General features: G+C 35.6%; 1 protein-coding gene across 1 annotated transcript; it reads left to right on the forward strand.

Annotated features, from left to right (window-relative positions):
* The first annotated feature begins 619 nt into the window (after positions 1-619).
* Positions 620-2,932, forward strand: LOC116344060 (pickpocket protein 28-like). The gene is made up of 8 exons (XM_031772438.1): positions 620-784; positions 1,020-1,155; positions 1,284-1,390; positions 1,451-1,708; positions 1,772-1,830; positions 1,908-2,282; positions 2,358-2,595; positions 2,667-2,932. The coding sequence occupies exons 1-8, from the start codon at positions 759-761 to the stop codon at positions 2,872-2,874; spliced, it is 1,407 nt and encodes a 468-aa protein (XP_031628298.1). The 5' UTR covers positions 620-758; the 3' UTR covers positions 2,875-2,932.
* Positions 2,933-18,376: the final 15,444 nt, after the last annotated feature.

The raw sequence follows: 18,376 nt of genomic DNA on the forward strand, positions 1-18,376 counted from the left end.
TTTACTTTGATCATAGGACCATACATTTCAATCAGTTTCATGCAAATACACATTTGCAATGTTGTAAACTTGAATTTGATTCTTGAGAGAAGAATCAAGTGACAGAATTTGATTTCCGTACTTCAAACACAATTTTTTTATTGTATTCAATTATCACATGAGGAATAGTCGACACATGTCGACACACATGTCTCTACGACTATATTTTTTGCTCTCTTATATTCACTCTCTTATAGCGCGTGCGACTTTATCAGATCGCAAATATTCGCGTATGTTATGAACTTTTGGATAAAGCATCATTTCCTGCAAATGCAATGTAATAAGAATGAGCGCCGAAGTGATTTTGAAATTAAAAAGAATGTGTAGCTTAAAACAGAATGACATCATTCGAGTGAAATTATCTGACTGGCTTACAATTTGAAGGCGTAATAGAAAAGCAACATAGCTACGTTATAGTAGCGAATTTTTTAACATTGACTCTTGTTTGATAAGAATGAGTTTTTTTAATGCAAACTTAAACCGTAATAATTACTGTCGGACGGAAACTTATATCCGTTTATAAAACCATTTAAATTGATTTTAGAGCACACATTTTTGGCAGTGTACATTTGCTTCTACTATCGCGTGGTAGTATTTTTCATTATAAAATTGTTGAAATATGAGTGAATTTAATCAAATAGTATAAAATAAAAGTGCATTTCGTAGCCCATTTTAAGAATTTCTTTCATTGTGCCTAGTTAAAAAATAAAGAAATCAAAATGAGCATTCAAAATATATTCGATAGGTAAGCGACTGATGGTGAAAAAACATAAAATTAATTACATACTGAACTCGATGAATGACTCAAATTTGAAAAAAAAACTTGACTAAAATGAAATGTGTCTTAAATTAATTTTTGAATATGTTTTAATTGAAAGTCCGTTAATTCAGTGTATATATACAGTGTATGCTGAGAAGTAACATCTAATTTTTTTAAAACTGGTTCTAATTCCACATTTTGCGGTGTTTCCATTGAATAGAATTTGGTCGATATTTGCGTTCGGACTATCGCTTTATTTTTGTGGATGTTTAAATCAGAACATTGGGGTGAACTGTGACACAATATCGGAATATGCCAGTTTTGAAGGAAAACTTACTCCAGTATGGTCGATACCGGTAATAAATTACGCAATTGAAAAATTGTACATTGTATTTTTGACATTACCAAATGAATATTTGGCATATAACTTGAGTTTTCAACTTACTTAAAAAAAACTGAAAAAAATACGTCACTGTTTTTGAAGTTTCCAGCTGTGACAATTTGCCCCGAGACAAAAAGCTATAAGGAAAAATTAAACATTACCGATGCATTCCATAGATTAATGGAGCAAAAAAACATGACTGAAGAAGAGTAAGTTTGAAAGAATATTTCATAAAATGAATCCGAATAAATGCTATTTGTATCTTGTAGATTGCTACAAATGCAGTCTGTGCTCCAAATTTGCGATCCACATTTGACTGAGAATTTTTCGCTGGACCAAGAATTTGCGTCAAACGATATTTATTCCATAATCAAAAATCTTGCACCCAACATGTTTGACACGTTGTTCTACTGCAAATGGCGCAATAAATTTAGTTTTTGCTATGAACATTACAAACCTGTTCTCACCGAAGAAGGTCTTTGCTTTACATTTAATGCCCTCGACCCATGGGATATTTACACTGATGAGTATGTATTTTGAATTATTTGATTTTGTGCACATTTTAATTGTGCAACTCTTTTTAAACAAAGAATGGCCAAAGATATAATGATCCCAACGAATAAGGAAAATTACAACGAAATATATCCACGTAAGGAATAGTTTTTGCTAGATTTAATCCATAAAGTAATCCATAGACTTTTTACATCTTTGTTTTTTTTTAATAAGATCGAGGTTACGTTGGTGGAGCGAAATCGGGCCTTTTCACATTGCTCCGATTGTATGAAGAAAATATGGATTATGTATGCCGTGGACCAGTTCAAGGATTTAAAGTTCTTTTACATCACCCAGCCGAAGTTCCACAAATATCAAAATATTATTTCCGTGTGCCTTTATCGCAGGAAGTTTTGGTATCAGTAAAACCACAAATGATCACCACATCCGAAAAACTACAAGATTACAGCGCAGAAAGACGACAGTGCTATTTCAAGGACGAGCGACAATTGAGATTCTTTAAAGTTTATACGCAGCGAAATTGTGAATTAGAGTGTTTATCGAATTTCACAAAGAATGAATGCGGTTGTGTCAAATTTTCAATGCCAAGTAATGATTTCCGCAATTTGAATCGTTTTTTTTTTTCAAATGTACTTTTATTCAATGTTATCTTAAATTTTGAAGGAGATACAGACACGCCTATCTGTGGCTTTGATAAAATCAAATGCTACCAAGACGCAGAGGATACGTTGTATGAAAAAGTGTTTGTTGAAGGTTTGAAAAATGTGCATTCCGTTGCAACTGGTTGCAATTGTATGCCATCGTGTACATCGATTTCTTATGATGCCGACATATCAGAGGCCAACTTCAGCTGGGAAGAATTATTCGGAGCATTCAAAAATCCATTGGATGAATTCAATGTGTATGTTTTTTCTCATTGATTAATTCAAAGCACTTTTTCTGAAACTCAATTAATTTGTCATTTGATTTCAGAATGGGACTTTCTCGTTTATCTATCTTCTTTAAAGAACCACATTTTATGACATTGAAACGATCAGAACTACTTGGTCCAACTGATAGCACGCAAACGCAAGAGTTTTCAGGTTCGGAAAATAGCGTAGAGGACCGAAAGGACACTAATATCTCAGATAATCTAGTGTGGGATGATATAGCGACATCGACAGAAGAAAATAGTCTTTAAATTTTATTTTCTCCAAATTTTTGTGCAATATACAAATATATCTCAAATCAAGCGAAAACTGCATATATTAAATTATATAATCATCAAAATATTCGCAAAAAAACACATTCTTATTAGTCAAACATAATATATGGCCATCATATAAGCATTCAAACTGGCTTTTATATTGTACTAAGCCAATTGCGATAATTATTTCTGGATTACATTTTAAATGGTGAAAAACTGATTTAGAATTTTTAATAAAAATCATCTAAATATTTGATTAGAAAATCCGGAACCCAAAATCATCATCAAAAAGGTTCTTTGCTGTTGGAAAGTGATTCTCAAGATGATTTTCTATGGTTTGTATGTGATATAGAGATAGACGTATGCAAAACATGTTTGTATTATCTTACAGCCAAATTGCTTTATTACCATCCATTCGATAAAATTACCCAAAGCGGCCAGCAAAGAGGCAATCTATATTGAATGTCCGAGAGAAAGTGAGAGAGCAAAAACCTTATGAAATGAAATCATTATTATGAACCCAAGCCTAGGGGATATCCATGCGAATTAGAATTAGCACATTAGCAAAAAAATAGGGAAATTTACATGAAGAAAATAGAGAAATTAGCAATAAATAGCAGAATTAGCACTGTACACGTATATACTTTAGTAAGAATTTATTCTTGAATTTATTGCAATAATTAATTAAAATAAAATTCACAAAACAAACGAATTGAATAGTGTTGAACTAAAATGTATCAAAATATGTAGTTAAATACGCTTTTTCCCATTTTTAAATAAAAATATATTCAATGGCACTTAACCAAGCACGTTCCATCTGTATTAACTATAATTTACGAATTGCAATCGGAAATGTAGATTTGATGACAGATTTCTTACTGAAAACGTATACGTCTCTGTAAACGTAAAACTTGACGTTTAACGCTAGGTAAACAATAATTATATGACAAGTACTCACACGATATTCAATTTTTCTGTTTTAGTATTTTATCAATCAATTTTGAATTTAAATAATTTTAATTCAATTGAAAAATATAAAATTAATGAAGCAGGCTTGGAAGCACAAAGCAAGTGGAGTGTAATCAAGAGAAAAAAACACTTAAAAATTATTTTAATAAAATATATACAGCCCGAAACTTGATTTGATAGCACTGATGTTGTAATGTAGATAATAATTTCAATATTCAAAGGACTGAAACTTCAATAAATATAAATAGATTACATGCCTGCTTCAAATATACACGTTGAAAGTGTCAACTTGAAACATTTACGTAAACACATTTCGGTTATTCGATCATGCAGTCAATCTGACGTATGCAATATTTTTGACGTACTAGAAAAATTAGCAAAAACTAGCAGTATTAGAACAAACTAGTAGAAATACTAGAAGAATTAGTGAAAAATAGAGAGAAATAGCGTTTATTATTATAAATTATTCGATCTGCAATTCATGGTTATCCCCTAGACCCAAGCACATCGTTTGGATTGAAGGTAAAAGCACATTTAACCTCTCAAGGGGATACAATTGAAGTGAATTCGTACGTTGAATATGGATGCGTCTATCAACATGTTGTTAAGTGAATGCACATGTGAACGTCAACCAACGCATTGTATCCACTTTGAACACAATGTCTACTTATTACGTATATTAGATTGGCCTTGCTTTTTCTACTTGATTTGGAGCACCATCGAACCTCGTTCGTCTTACATTCGTTGTTATTCAGAGCAATAAGCCGGTTGTTTTGCAAACATATGTGTGTATGGTGTTGCTACTGTTTTCATTAAATCTTTAATGAATGGGCGCTATTTAATATCTTCGCAACGGTCAATCCAAACCGCAGACGAATGCAAAATACAGAGAACTTAAAGCGTATGCTTTAAACGAAACATATGTTGATTCGGTTCATTTGTTTGTTCACTTGGGCTGCTTGTGTGTGTGTGAAACATTTGCATGGATTTGAACGAACCAGACTCAAGAGTTCCACTATGAATTATTATCATTGTTTACATTATAAGATGCTCTCTTGAATATTTGTCATCGTTCGATGGAGTTACAAACCCAATTTTCCTCTTATCTGATTAATTTTGCAGATATTTGCATGTGTTAAACGGAAGTAACACATGCGTCTTATATCACTTGAGCTCCGTATTTTTCCAGCCATATTTTGTGACGAAAATTATCCGATTTTAAGATGTTTTCAAATAAGTATATGCTATGTATGTGGCTGTTTCGTTTTTTGTGTCTTAAGCCAATATGAAAACATTTTAAATTGATATAAACATTTTTAGGAGGTAATCTTCAACCATAAACTTACCAAATAAATCATAAAATAAGACTATCAATAACAAAAATCCATAAAAAGTGTGTGTTTTGAATTAGAAATGGTTCCCCGTTTTTTTGTGTGCGTGCATTTGTCTGTGTTTGAATTGCAAAAATCTATTTCTATTTATCTATTGAATGCCCCCATTTCGGATCGATGAATTCAATAGAGCGCATGCATAGCAATACAAACACTCTACGTTTTGAGACTCTCAGGCTCTTTTCATTCCATTTGATATGTATTTATTTGATTCTCATACAAAAACAAAATGGTTTTGCAATACACACAGAGAGAGAGTGGTATTTTTGCAATCAAAATCACCACTATTGAAAACCACATAAATTTTTCCGCTCGCATTTTATCATTTTTATCGCATTCCACTTATGGGCGCACGTTTCAGACTCATTCGAAATAAAATGAATCGATTCAGCACGAACAAAACCATTCAATTCGATATGCTATATAGGTCCATTTCTAGTAGAATTCAGATTCAATCTATTAGCAATGTTCTATGTGCTTTTTTTCTACAAAAGACACGACTGAATTTTTGTTTATATTTGTCGATCATTGACAATGTAATTTTTGATATATTGTGTTCGATGCTCAAAAATTCGTGTTTTTCTTTCAAAATCACTGTTATAGCAGTCCTTATTTCAATATTTAAACTCTTTTTTTCTCACATGAAATCACTTCCTTTGCCAGGAAAAAAAGAGCACATATGATATCAATGTAGTGCTGAAACATATTCTCACGCGATATTATACTAACCTCAAGAAGCCAAATCCATGGTATCGAACACGGTATTATGTGTTCGACGGTGCACAATTTCATTCATATTTTAATTCAAGCATGTGAACAATTTCACACCTGATTTAAACCGATTCATCGTGTGCATATGAGTGTGAACGGAGTTGAAGCAAACCTTTGATCTTTTCTTTAAATCCCAATAAAACGGCGAGCAGTGCAACCTCAAGGCTATACAGCAAGTGGGTTGTGTGAGAGTGTGTGCGTGGTGCGAACAAAGGCAATACGAATGAGAAAAAAATCAAACAAAAAAAAAATACAGAATTCAAAGCGCAACACAAAATGCGTATGCATAGTCATGTTAACGCATGTTAAGGTAAAAGTAAAGTAAACAGAACAAACATGTTAACAACATGCATATACTGGATTTCGAGTGTGATACACCAAGATACATGAGTAACAAAGGCGCAAACCATTTCTATAGCACTGAGTGTGCTGATGTAGAGCTTCATTTGATAGCGCCATCTCTTGAAATCTCTTTGAAGTTCGAGATTATTGGATGATCAAATTCTTTATTAAATAACCTTAAAAAAATATTGAAACCATTCGAAAATCGTTAAAAATCATTTTGCAAAAAAAGTCATCGAAAAAAAATAAAAGAATTCACCGCAATGAATGTCGAAATGCAAAAAATAAATTATTCATTCGATTGGCTTGAGTCAATCTGTTGCACAACTTTCACTTATGTTTTGTATCGAAAAGCTTGTAAAACCTATCAACGGCGGCATTGTGCAAATTTCCGATAAACTGAATGAAAACAGTTGCAATCAAACAACAGTATCGAGAAGCGTATGGTTGTCTTTGTCACGTATTACTCATCCACATTTTTGTTCGTGCGTCGCGAGAATGCATAACAAATGTTAGTATAGCGTACACAATTCTGAAAATGTGCACAGACACGCACACATTGATGTCAGACTCCTGTCCAGTGCACAATATTTACTAAAACCATCGTATACACGTTCGCCATATCTCTGTCGTACGCATGTTCATCCAATGTTGACACACCATACGGTTGTCTCTGTTGTGAGCTGGCGCAATACCATCGCAACGCTTGTCAATGTGTCATGTGTGCGTGTATATACGAGAACGACGTACCACACCAAACAAAGGCAATAGCAGCGAAAAAGTCTATCAAAGTTGGTCTTAGGCTGCGCTCGGTTCAATTCAAGTTGAGAGAAACGAAAGGAATGGCGTCTTCTGAGGGCGGCGGACGTTTTTAACACTGATTCTCAGTAATTGTATAAACGAAAAAACCGAATAAACCCAATCAAAAAAAAAGTAAATTCAAAGACAATTAGTGAACCATTGTGAAAATCATTAAATTAATTGAGATACACCACGTTTTACACAACCACACAAAACGCGGATCCAATCGCATCACATTGTTTTGCTGAATTTAAAAGAAAAATCATCAGTTCTTTTTTGTTGTTATTTTATCGAAGTGATTTGAAAGTGAGTGGCTGTGTGTACATGTTTGTGTGTATCGTCTATCACGAATCGACGGCAAAGTAAAGTAGAAGAGAAAAAAAAATGTGATTGAAAACAACAGCATCAGAACAAGTTGAATTTGTAAATGCAGTGATGTGTGTTATTTGTATGTGATAAGAGGCATCAAGCAGATTTGAATAACCTTATGAAAAAAGAAGAACAAAAATAAAATAAAAAATTGAATAAGAATCGACGGTATCCAATCGAAGAGGAAACAAAATCGTGCATGTTTCGCACGTAAGACAGAAAGTGAAGTCACAAATTAAAAAAAAATATATAAACAGTAAAACAATTCAAAAAAATTTGTGTGCGTCTGTGCTAGCATCAACCGAACAACATAACACACAGTGAAGAAGAATAAACTACGGTAGAGAAAAAACGAAAATTATTATTACAATCCGACACACTGAGAGAATATTATCTAAGCGAAAGTGCGATGTGAATGCATAAATATTCGTTTGCAAGTGGTTTTTTACGTGGAAGAGAAAACGGAGCGCAGAAAAAATTTATTGTTTTCGTATATGTTCCCAAGAGAAATTAGACGAGATAAAAGAGCCACCAAATCACTATACATTGTATTAAAAAGCAAAAGAAAAGCGGCAAGTGGAAAACCAACTACTAAATTGTTGAAAGTTTTATGATTTACTATAAAATAACAATTATATCTTTCGCTCGCTCGAGCCCACAAACGCTGAACTCTGTTCGGTTCGTACAGGAAATAAGGCCATAAATAAATTTGATTCATATTAAATATTTCGTGGCTGTTTTTGTATAAAATTCGGTATTGTTCAAAAAATCGTAAATTGCACCTCTTCCTTTCGGCAGTGTGTATGTGCGTATGAAATTTTGTTTTATGTTTTCGATTTACTTTCGCTGCAGCCAATGCATACCGATCAAAATAACAAGCTAAAAAACGCCAAGATCAGTCTTTCAGATAATCGTAATAACAATAAATATTTTTTTTCTCGTGTGCGACATGAACGTGCATGAATTAGTGGCGAACCAAACTAATAAATAAATAAAACTTGAAACAAATCTATATAAACATTGTGTGCAACCGAATGCAATTGAGCGAAACAAGAGAAACCGATTTTGTCGATTGAAGGAAATAAATTAAAACAAGAGAGACAGAGAGCGAGTGAATTAAAAAACACGAATCGAATAGATAACGACAGTGATCGTTAAGCAAAAGGCGAAAAGAGATAGAGTGCAAAAACATTTTTTGCCTTGTCTTTTCTCGCGACGTCATTTTCTTCGTCGCTTGATTACAATTTTGTTGTTGTTGTATGTTGAATTATTATTATTATTGTGGTTCGTCAGCATCGTTTCGTTCTCACCACAGTTTTGACAGTTTCACTTCATTCTCTTTGCTTCGCGCATAACCGTGTATCGGCTTCGTGTTTTTTTTTTTTGTTTGAATATATACATTCCGAATACCAAAGTGCGGTTGTCGCTGTAGCCCTGTCACTGCTTAAGCTACAATTAAATGTGCCGTGTAAAAATAATAGCGAATGTTGTTGATAGTTTTTTTTTGCTCTCGCTTTTTCGTCGTGTAGTTTGTGCGTTTGCAGAAATAACATTGGTGTGTGAATAAATAATAAATAAGTCAACAACAATATCATCATCATCGTCAACAGTAAGAGCAGCACATCAACACAGCAGTTGAAGCAGCCGCTTTGGAATCAATATATATATCGTTTCGTGTATTTGCTTTTTTTGGATGTCTGCCTGCAGCCGTACACTCAATTACATTTTGATGTTGTGCCATTGCGAATAATCGTAAGTTAATTCAATATCTACTCATATTTTACTTCCCTTTTTTCGGATGTCACTGTCCAATATTTCACAAGCTCCGCATGTTTTTTTTTATTCGTTAGATTTATTGAAGACAATTCAATACAAAAGACATTCCATTTGTTCGGTGAATATTTGTAATTCACCATCGAATGCGACACATTTATTATTTCGAGGTACATTTCTTTTGAGATATTTTTTGATAGGTGCCTATCTGCGATTCTAATCGGCGCATATTTCATCATGCCTGCTTTCGTTAGCATATTCATTTAGGTAAATTAGACTGGAGCAAAACGCGTATTTTGCGATTTATTACACATGAGAATGACTTTCATTTTACGGACGAGTACCAGTGCACATTCCAGTTCGCCGTCCAATGACTTGATTTTTTTTTCGTCTTTCTTCTTTCGCTTATTGTACTCTCTCAACACAGTTTAACAAATGTTTTGTCACTGCTATAAGGAGTTATTATGTTTTTTTGTAACACACATACACTGTGTAATCCAACTGTAAAGCATTGTTGTACTAAGCATTTTGGATTTATTTATGGGCCAGAAGTTTGTCGCCGCATATGCCTGAATATGAAAATTTTCAGATTTGAGTCATTCTCACTTGAGCTATGTGCGCTTTTGCTCTCGCTTTATTACGGTAATGGCCACTTCAAATTCAGAACAAAACAATTAATGTCGGCCCATTTGTATATTGCAACCGTTGTCATTTTCTTGATTTAATGGCACAACTAAGAAAGGCCCCCGAATGTTTCTTATGCGCTCTTGTTCTACAAATTTATGCTTTCGATGGGTTTTACGGCTTTTATTTCGTGTTTTCTACATTGACATTGATGTCGTTTTAACATTCATGTTCTTGTTTTTCATCGTCGTCGTCGTCGTTTTCTCTTTTTCTCTCTCTCTCTCTCCCACTCGCACACTCACAGTGAAAACTGATGAAAACCTACGCGTATCACTTTTCTTGATCGTTTTATTTATCATTTTCATTCCTTTTTGCGAAATGAAACTGGCACCGATGAACGAACGGTGTGTTTTTGGCGACGTGTAAATAGCTCCAAACGACTGAAATAGCTAAACGCTTTTCAACTAAAATTTTCTGTCTAACATTAAAAACGTATTTTACGGTTCGTTTCAATGCGTGGTGAAAATGATATTTTGTTTTTGTTTCGCATTGTGACACACACACACGCACACTTGACGGCTGCTGCTGAAAATTTTCGGTTAGATTTTTCGAGTTAAATCCCATCGATAGCGATCCGAATGAGTCACACCAAGTGTGTTTGAGTCATTCGCAATCAACGTGGTATTATCATGATGGTACAATTCTAATCCCGTTCTTCTTATCATCCAATTTGCACCATGTTCACAATCGGCTTCCTGTGTGTCTCCAAACCATCGAGTCGACGGCACAAAATGCCGTGCCCGAAAAACACCTCAAAGCTCAAAACCGACAAACATAACGGAAACGATGAGGTGAATGAAAGAGAGTGGAAAAAGCCGCCTGCACGAAGAAAAGAAAAAATCGATAAAATTTGTGTATTATCCGCCGACCGAAAAAAAGAGAGCGAAAGAATGCCTCAAATGGCGTATCAAGCGCGTGAAAAAAATCACCGGAACGAATCATAATAGCATCAGGAAAATGGCATTTAGTTAAGCAACAATACCAACAACATCCAATTTTCAAACGAAAAAAAGGGAAAAACCATTATTTAGCACACCGAATATACACGTCAAGTGTATATGGTTTTCGTTTTTCGGAAAATTGCGAAAAGACGTTGGAATGTGTTGGATTTGCTGCCAAAATGGCATTTACTATCTCATCTTTTCCCATTCGTGGTACCACTTGCAATGATGTTGCAGAAAACAAACTTCGCTCTAGATTTTATTTCATTTTCATTTCAAAAGATTCGTGCATTTAATTCTTCACATTGAGACCAAAATGTCAGCCATTCAAATCGCGTGAACCACCCGTCGATTTAATCGCTGCGTGTGCAAATTAATATTTTGAATAAAAAAGAATCAAATTTATTTGCGTAAAATACATCCAGCATCGAGTATTGACGAGTCGCTGTCTTTCAATGTGGCACCGAATTGAATAAAAAGAACCAAGGTGAACGACGCACAATTGCACACTCTACACGAATTGTCCGTTGTTGTTTGATGTGTGACTGAATGTAATTGTAAATAATAAAGCAACAATAAAATTTTATTGCACTAATTACTGTGTACGTACGTTTAACTCTGCGGAGAGAGTGCGAAAGAAAAAGATGGACAAACGCGTGAGCACACACATAATTCGACGTCCATAACAACAACGACGACGACCACGACCGGTGTGCGTGGCGACAGCAGCGGCCCAACGGCCATCCTTAGCCATTAAATTATCGAACCAACCAAACAACAATTTTACAAAAATGAAACACGTACTGCTTGCCAGTTGCTAGAAAAGCGAAGCCAACTCTGAGTCATATACCTTTTTTGATATCAAAAACTCGATGTTGTCGCGTCAATTTATTTTTCCCTCGATTGTGAACACGTTCTTTTATGTATGGCGAACGGTTAGCGAACAGTATGTGTATGAGTGCGCGCGCGTTTTCATTTCATTCTCCATTAATTCAGACGAATTCATTTCATTTTGAAGGCGAACAGCGTTTCGGCAACAGCATACATTATAATGTCTAATAAAATAAAAATTAAGCCAGCAATTTAGAGGTACAAATCCATGAACCAACATTGAATGCACACGACAAAGTATTACATTTGCCCGGCAGCAACAATACGTGCTGGCTGCCGATGCTGTTGATGACAACAAATCGAAATCTGTGAGATGATTTCATTTTGTAATTCAGGCACACAAACGAAACTATAACGATCGAAACGAAAGACAAAAATCCAATTCCAAGAGCGTGCATTAAAAATGGTATTGTTTGGTTAACGCAAACGCATTTTATCCGTCTGTATTTGCATGGGATTCATTTCAACAAACAAATTCGTAAACAAAATGCAGCACATCATTTTATTTCATTTACTGTAACATCAAACACGAGACAAATTCCTCTTCCTCTGTACCTCTTCCGCTGCTATATAACATTCTCCCTGACTCGTTATTTAATTTCAAACGAAATTCCAAATAAAAACACACTTACACACACATATATACCTATCGAATTCAATGTGTTTTAGTTTGTGTGCGTGAGGTGTGTACATGTATGCTTTAAGGCATGTAATGTACTATTGGCCACGGACAAATACAATACGATCGGGAGAATGAACAGGAGAAGAGAGAAAAAAAATGCCTTTTATGGATGAAGGGAGCGCGAGTGTATAAAAGCAACAGTACCCAGAAGTTGAGTGTTATTGTGGTGCCTATGAAAAATTGAACATGATGTTATTTATTATCCGGCAAAAATTCACCGGATAAAAGCCGAGATGAGCGCGAAACAAAATGAAATTTCACACACTCGATTGTGCAGACGACCAATTCAATGTGAGCGTAAATGTCACTCTTTCTTTCTATCTCTTTCACTCTCTCTCTCTGGTGGTCCTTGGCAATCCACACCGGAATTATTTACACTCGATTTTTTCTAATAGACCCAACAGTTTACACACTTTGATAGTAATTTGGAATGTAAACCATGGCGAGCGGTGAATAAAAAAACTCTGGCTGGAAAATGAAAAATAAGGTAATAACACCGAACGCAATGCATGCATGCGAGAGAGAGAGAGAGAGAGTTCCAGACATAAAATGCATATATACATAAAGTATTGTGCGCGTTGGTAGCGCCGACGTTGAAAAATTGGTATCGTTTATCATACAACGATGACACTGCCAAACAAATACAAAATATTTTACCTGTTTTTAAAGGTTCGCATTTGGTATGCATGTTGCAATGGAATTGTGAAGTATTTTTGCGTGAATCGGAGCAAGTTCGTCGGTGTATACCGCAAACACGCCAATTTTTTTCCGGCTCTTTTTCTCGCAATCGTCCTCCAATGCTGCGTATGGCTCTCTAAATATAGTGTTCACTTCAGCCAAATCTATGACCAAAATGTTCATTCCTGTGTGTTTGGTTTTTTTTTTCGTCCAGTCTCCATTAAGCAATTGTACAATATAGTTTTGGAAGCGACAAAATGAAAACCAAACAGTGAAAAAAATTGAATGGAGAAAAAGTTAGCCGGACTGGTTGGGCAATAAAAAATGTTTTTTGAATAGCCAATACTATGCTAAATACGAAATGGACACGAATGTTAAATCAACGTAAACTGAAACTAAAGAATGAAAGTCCGAACCAGAGTTAAATTATTTTGCTGAAACGAACTTTTTATTTGACTTTATTCTGGGGCAGAGAGTGAAATATGAAAAACGGCACACAAGGGTAAAATTAGTAAAATGCTCAAGTTGAATTAGTGACAGCGAGAGAGAGATAGAGAGAGAGAAACAGAAAAGGCCAGCGGCAAAGAAGAATGCTGTTGGTCCCCGTAATAGAAGTTGCAATGTCATCACACATGTGTGCTGTCAATTTTGCGCATCAGTAAGTAGTCTCTTTCGGTGAATGAATGGAGACAGCGAGAAAAGGGAAAGAGAACCGCATCGGGTTCGTAGCAAATGAACAAAAGATTAAAACCAGAAAGATTTTTTTTCTATTCGTTTCTTCGAATTCATCATTTTCGGCTACTCATTTCGCTCGCACACGATTTAAAAGGAACAAAATGCTCTTTGCCAAACAAAAAAACTGTTTTACTTTTAGATAAAGACATATATTTTAAAATGTATTCCATCTTTTTTCCATTCATATTCCCCGTTGTGCCGTCGTTTCGGCTTTTTTTTCCTCTGCTGAGCTTGATGTTGGTAATTTTCTGCTCTAAGTAACTTATGGCAAAAAGGCAATTTTCATATATTTTAATTCATTTGAGAATGAAAGATGATATGAGGAACATGAAAAAAAAGAAACATGTGCCACGCGCAACAAAATCCTATTCAAATACTCACCCAGCAACATTTGGCAGAGCAGTCCGATTCAGTTGGCATCGAAATCGTTTTGTTTCATCTTCAATTTACTTCTCACGAACAAAAAAGAAATTATTGATACGACATGGCATTTTTCGTCGTTCATCGCATATTTAGAAGCAATCTACAATGTGAGCGGCGTACGCTCGTTACATGTAAGACATCGCACACAAAACAAAAATACACGAACAAAAAAAAATCGCAGTGAATGGGAAAAAAACGACAGCAAAACATGAAAACAACAACAAACATGTGGAATTTGAATTCATTTGTCGATTACACTCCATATAAAGTAAGCGGAGTGTAGCAAACGCGCTGACACACCGGATCGGTACAGGACATGCGTATTATGCAATTTCATTCTCGTTTTCTTTGCATGTGTGCGGGTTCGCATTCTTGTTTTTCTTTTGCACTTGGCTTTGTCAGCTATGTTACCAGTCGGTACATGCGTTTCATCAGACGCCTGTGTGTTTACGAATACCAACTATACTCACAATGCTGCTGGTGTCGAATTTTGTCTGTTTGTTTGTTTGTGTGAACGTACTTGTGTATGTGTGTGTATATCGGTGTACGTGCTAGTGGGTGCAAAGCAAAAGCATTACACTTTGTTGCCGATTCAGAGAAAAAAGAATTCGTAGAATTTGATGTGTTAGCGAGCAGTTTATGTTTTGAGCATACTCTCGTCACTTTTTCCCTTCTATGGTCATATTAAATTGAAATTACGTGTTCTTTTTGTTCCACAAGAGATTCAGGACGCGATTGCGGTGTATGTATTGCAATCATCAACGTGTACTATAATCAGAAAAATGCAATAGAGAGGTTGATGGAAATTGCCAAACGAACAAATATTGTAAGTGGCGTTGTGTACAGACGGCAATTTCGAGGTGAAACGCGAATTCACAAATACAAACACATTTTTTGATTTAAAATAACAACGCCACGCAAATCATAACAAATACGTGCCAACGTAATTCAATACAATGATACAGTTTGCGTATAAAATTTCATCCTCTCTTGCATTCTCTTTCATTTTGTCTCCGTCTCACTCTCACTCCCTCTCTCACTCCATCACACCATTCGGTGTCGTGTCGAGTCTTGGCTCAAAATTTAAATACATCCGCACGATGTATAAAATATGCAGCACACACACCACAAACTATCTGAAATAAATTGCTACGAGACTTTTAATTCCATATGAAATATCTGTCCGACTAAGAATCAACTCACTCATTCTTACTTTACCCAATGGCTTGTGAATGTTGCCAACACTGTGTGTTAGAATAGAACCTTTGCCATGGTTACGGTTGGCGTTTAAACTAGCTAAATATGATATGTATGCATAATTCGCTTACGTCTCCATATTTCAACAAAATTGCACGAAATATCACAACTAAATCTATGTGAGAATATAGAGCCATAAAAAAAAGAATAACCCCCACAGCATTTAATGTAACACCATTCGGATGCATGGGATAAATGTTGCTGCCGAGCACTACTGGATTAATAGACAGAAATTCTTTATGCGATTTTCATTTGGTGCAAAGCAAGGCTTTTAGTCTTTCTTTCCAGCACACATCGAAAAATCGCTGCTATTACCATTAATTTTGTTGTTTCTATCTTACTCTCTTTCGCTCGTTCTGTTCACCTCATTCTCCTTTTTCTCTCTCTATCCATCTCCATCTCATTCTCGGTGCTCATTATTATTATTGCGAGCGTGTGCATGAAATTTGATTTTGTGAAAAGAACATTTTGATTTCACATGCGAATCGCGAACCGTATTCCATTTGGCGTTAGTTATAAATATGGATGTTTAGATGGGTGGTATATGCTATATGCTGTGGTCGTTTCGTCTTTTCTCCAGTGCCAAAAAGATTGAATGCTGTCAATGCGAGAAATCTATGGCGAAGGCAAAATTTCATACATTTCGTAACGACGACGACGATGTGCTGCCAGCACAAGAACCGAAATCGAAAAAGAGGCAAAAAAGCACACGCAAAATTATTATTCCGACCGCAATCCTGTTTCCAAAATAACATCCATACAGGCAAACTGGCAAACTTTGTATCCATCATCATTGGCATCGTTGTCGTCGTCATCATCATCATCATTGAATCATCAGCAAACAGTCATCGGCAGAACATAAACATATAGTGTGTGCGTGTGAGTGTGGAATTGTTGATATTATCAGACATCACTTCCGGAATTTGATCTTGCTGCTGCTATATCTGCGATAGTATTTGGGCTATTTTGAATGATGCCAAGCAAATTCCATTCAATTTGATTTCAATCTTTTCAAACACGACTCACTTCAGCATTTCTCCCTCTGGCCTTCCCCCGCAGTCTCTCCCTCTCTCAACCTTGTTTGCATAGAATATTATTTTTTTCACAAAAGTCATAACCTCGTGAACGAACAAGTACTCTCTTTCGGGAACACTCTTATTTGCTTCTCACACTCTTGCCCATTTTCTTGCATCCACACATTCTGCAAGCGATAGCGCGCAATTGAAAATTTCCAAGCATTTCATATTTAATATAGATTTCAGTCATGGCATTCGTACGTTTTAAAGCGAGACAGAGCATTTATCATAAGCGGCTATATATTGTTCATGTATTTGAATTTGTTTGGTGGGTATTCTCGTTTCGCATACCACACGATTTTCGCCATGAAATTGTGCCCAAAAAAGTGAGTGGTATGAGCGCAAAAGGGAAAACATGTTATTATGGTTATTATCGTTAAGAACATTACCGGAGAATTCATCAGTTTGTTGAAGCACAAACTATACAATATATACACAAAGCAAAAGTGACGATCCCTGACACACAATTACGTTATGAACACATACACATCAACCGAAGCACCGAGCAGCACACAGTTTTCCACGAGGTTCTCGAACAAATCAATGCTCAATTCTAGCATGAAACACGGATTCGGTTTGAAATGGTTTTTGGTGTTTTTTGGTTGGAAATGATTTTTCGGTCGGTGATGATGATTTCATTTGCTCGCAATTTCACATCGCAGTTTTGTGTACGAGTGTGTTTGTTTGAAAATGAGCATGCTCATGTTTCTCTAGCAAAAAAATGGAAAATTATTTGCATTGCTATTTGTTGAGGCGCAGGAAATGAAACAAAACACACAGTATGTACAACACAGGAAGAATGGACGTTCGGAACGATTTTGTTCCAGGCATTGACGATGATTCTATACAGTGTTTAATGATGACGACGAGTATCAATTATAATAATTACTATTCAGTTTGGCTGTGAAACAGCAAACAAAATTCACACACGTTCAAATACGGCACTCTCAGTTAGTCAGTCAAAACTTTTCCCGTCGAATGCTGCAGTAAAGCAGTCTTTTATGGAATGCTCGACGTCACATATACTGCATACCTCTAAATTTTCATTCGTGCCAACGGCACACGCAAACACATGATAACTTCTTTATATGTTTGCTCTGCTAGTTCACGAATGTAATCATAAGTTTTTTTTTTTTCGTATAGACTCCATGTTTTTTTCGTTGTTGCTACCACTGCTGTTTTTGTTGGATATTTTCTGTACGCTTTGCGCCTCTTCAGTCAATTTCATATCCTTTGCTCTAGTTTTGATGCGCGTGTGCCTTTGCTCATTGTCGATACACGTTCGAAAGCAATTTGTTTTTTTTTCTCTGATGTTTCTTTCGGCAGTCCGTTTTTATTTAATACTCTTTCCACCACCGTCTCTGTCATCTCCGGCACTCATTTTTCTCTATTTAACCCCTTATACATAAAGTTTCGAATGAAAAATATCGTATGGTTTTTGGTGGATTTGCACCATCGTTTATTTTTTCTTTACGCTAACGTTTTTGAGTTAAAACAACTCTGAACAAAAAAAAATGTGATGAAATCGACAAAGGACATCACAATTCGCTTCATTTTCTGCGAATTCTCTCTCTCTCTCTATTTCACGTTCGCTCTGCAGCAAGTGCTGCTCTCATAATAAAATTCATAATAAAAACTCGCCCAGTAAATGGGGTCTCTTTCATACGCCGTTCTCTGCTCTCTCTGCGTTTGTGTTGGTTTCTTGGTCAATTC

The sequence above is a fragment of the Contarinia nasturtii genome, unplaced genomic scaffold (genome assembly GCF_009176525.2).
Source record: "Contarinia nasturtii isolate CC-2019 unplaced genomic scaffold, AAFC_CNas_1.1 Cnas_scaffold_1037, whole genome shotgun sequence".
Classification (NCBI taxonomy): Eukaryota; Metazoa; Arthropoda; class Insecta; order Diptera; family Cecidomyiidae; genus Contarinia; species Contarinia nasturtii.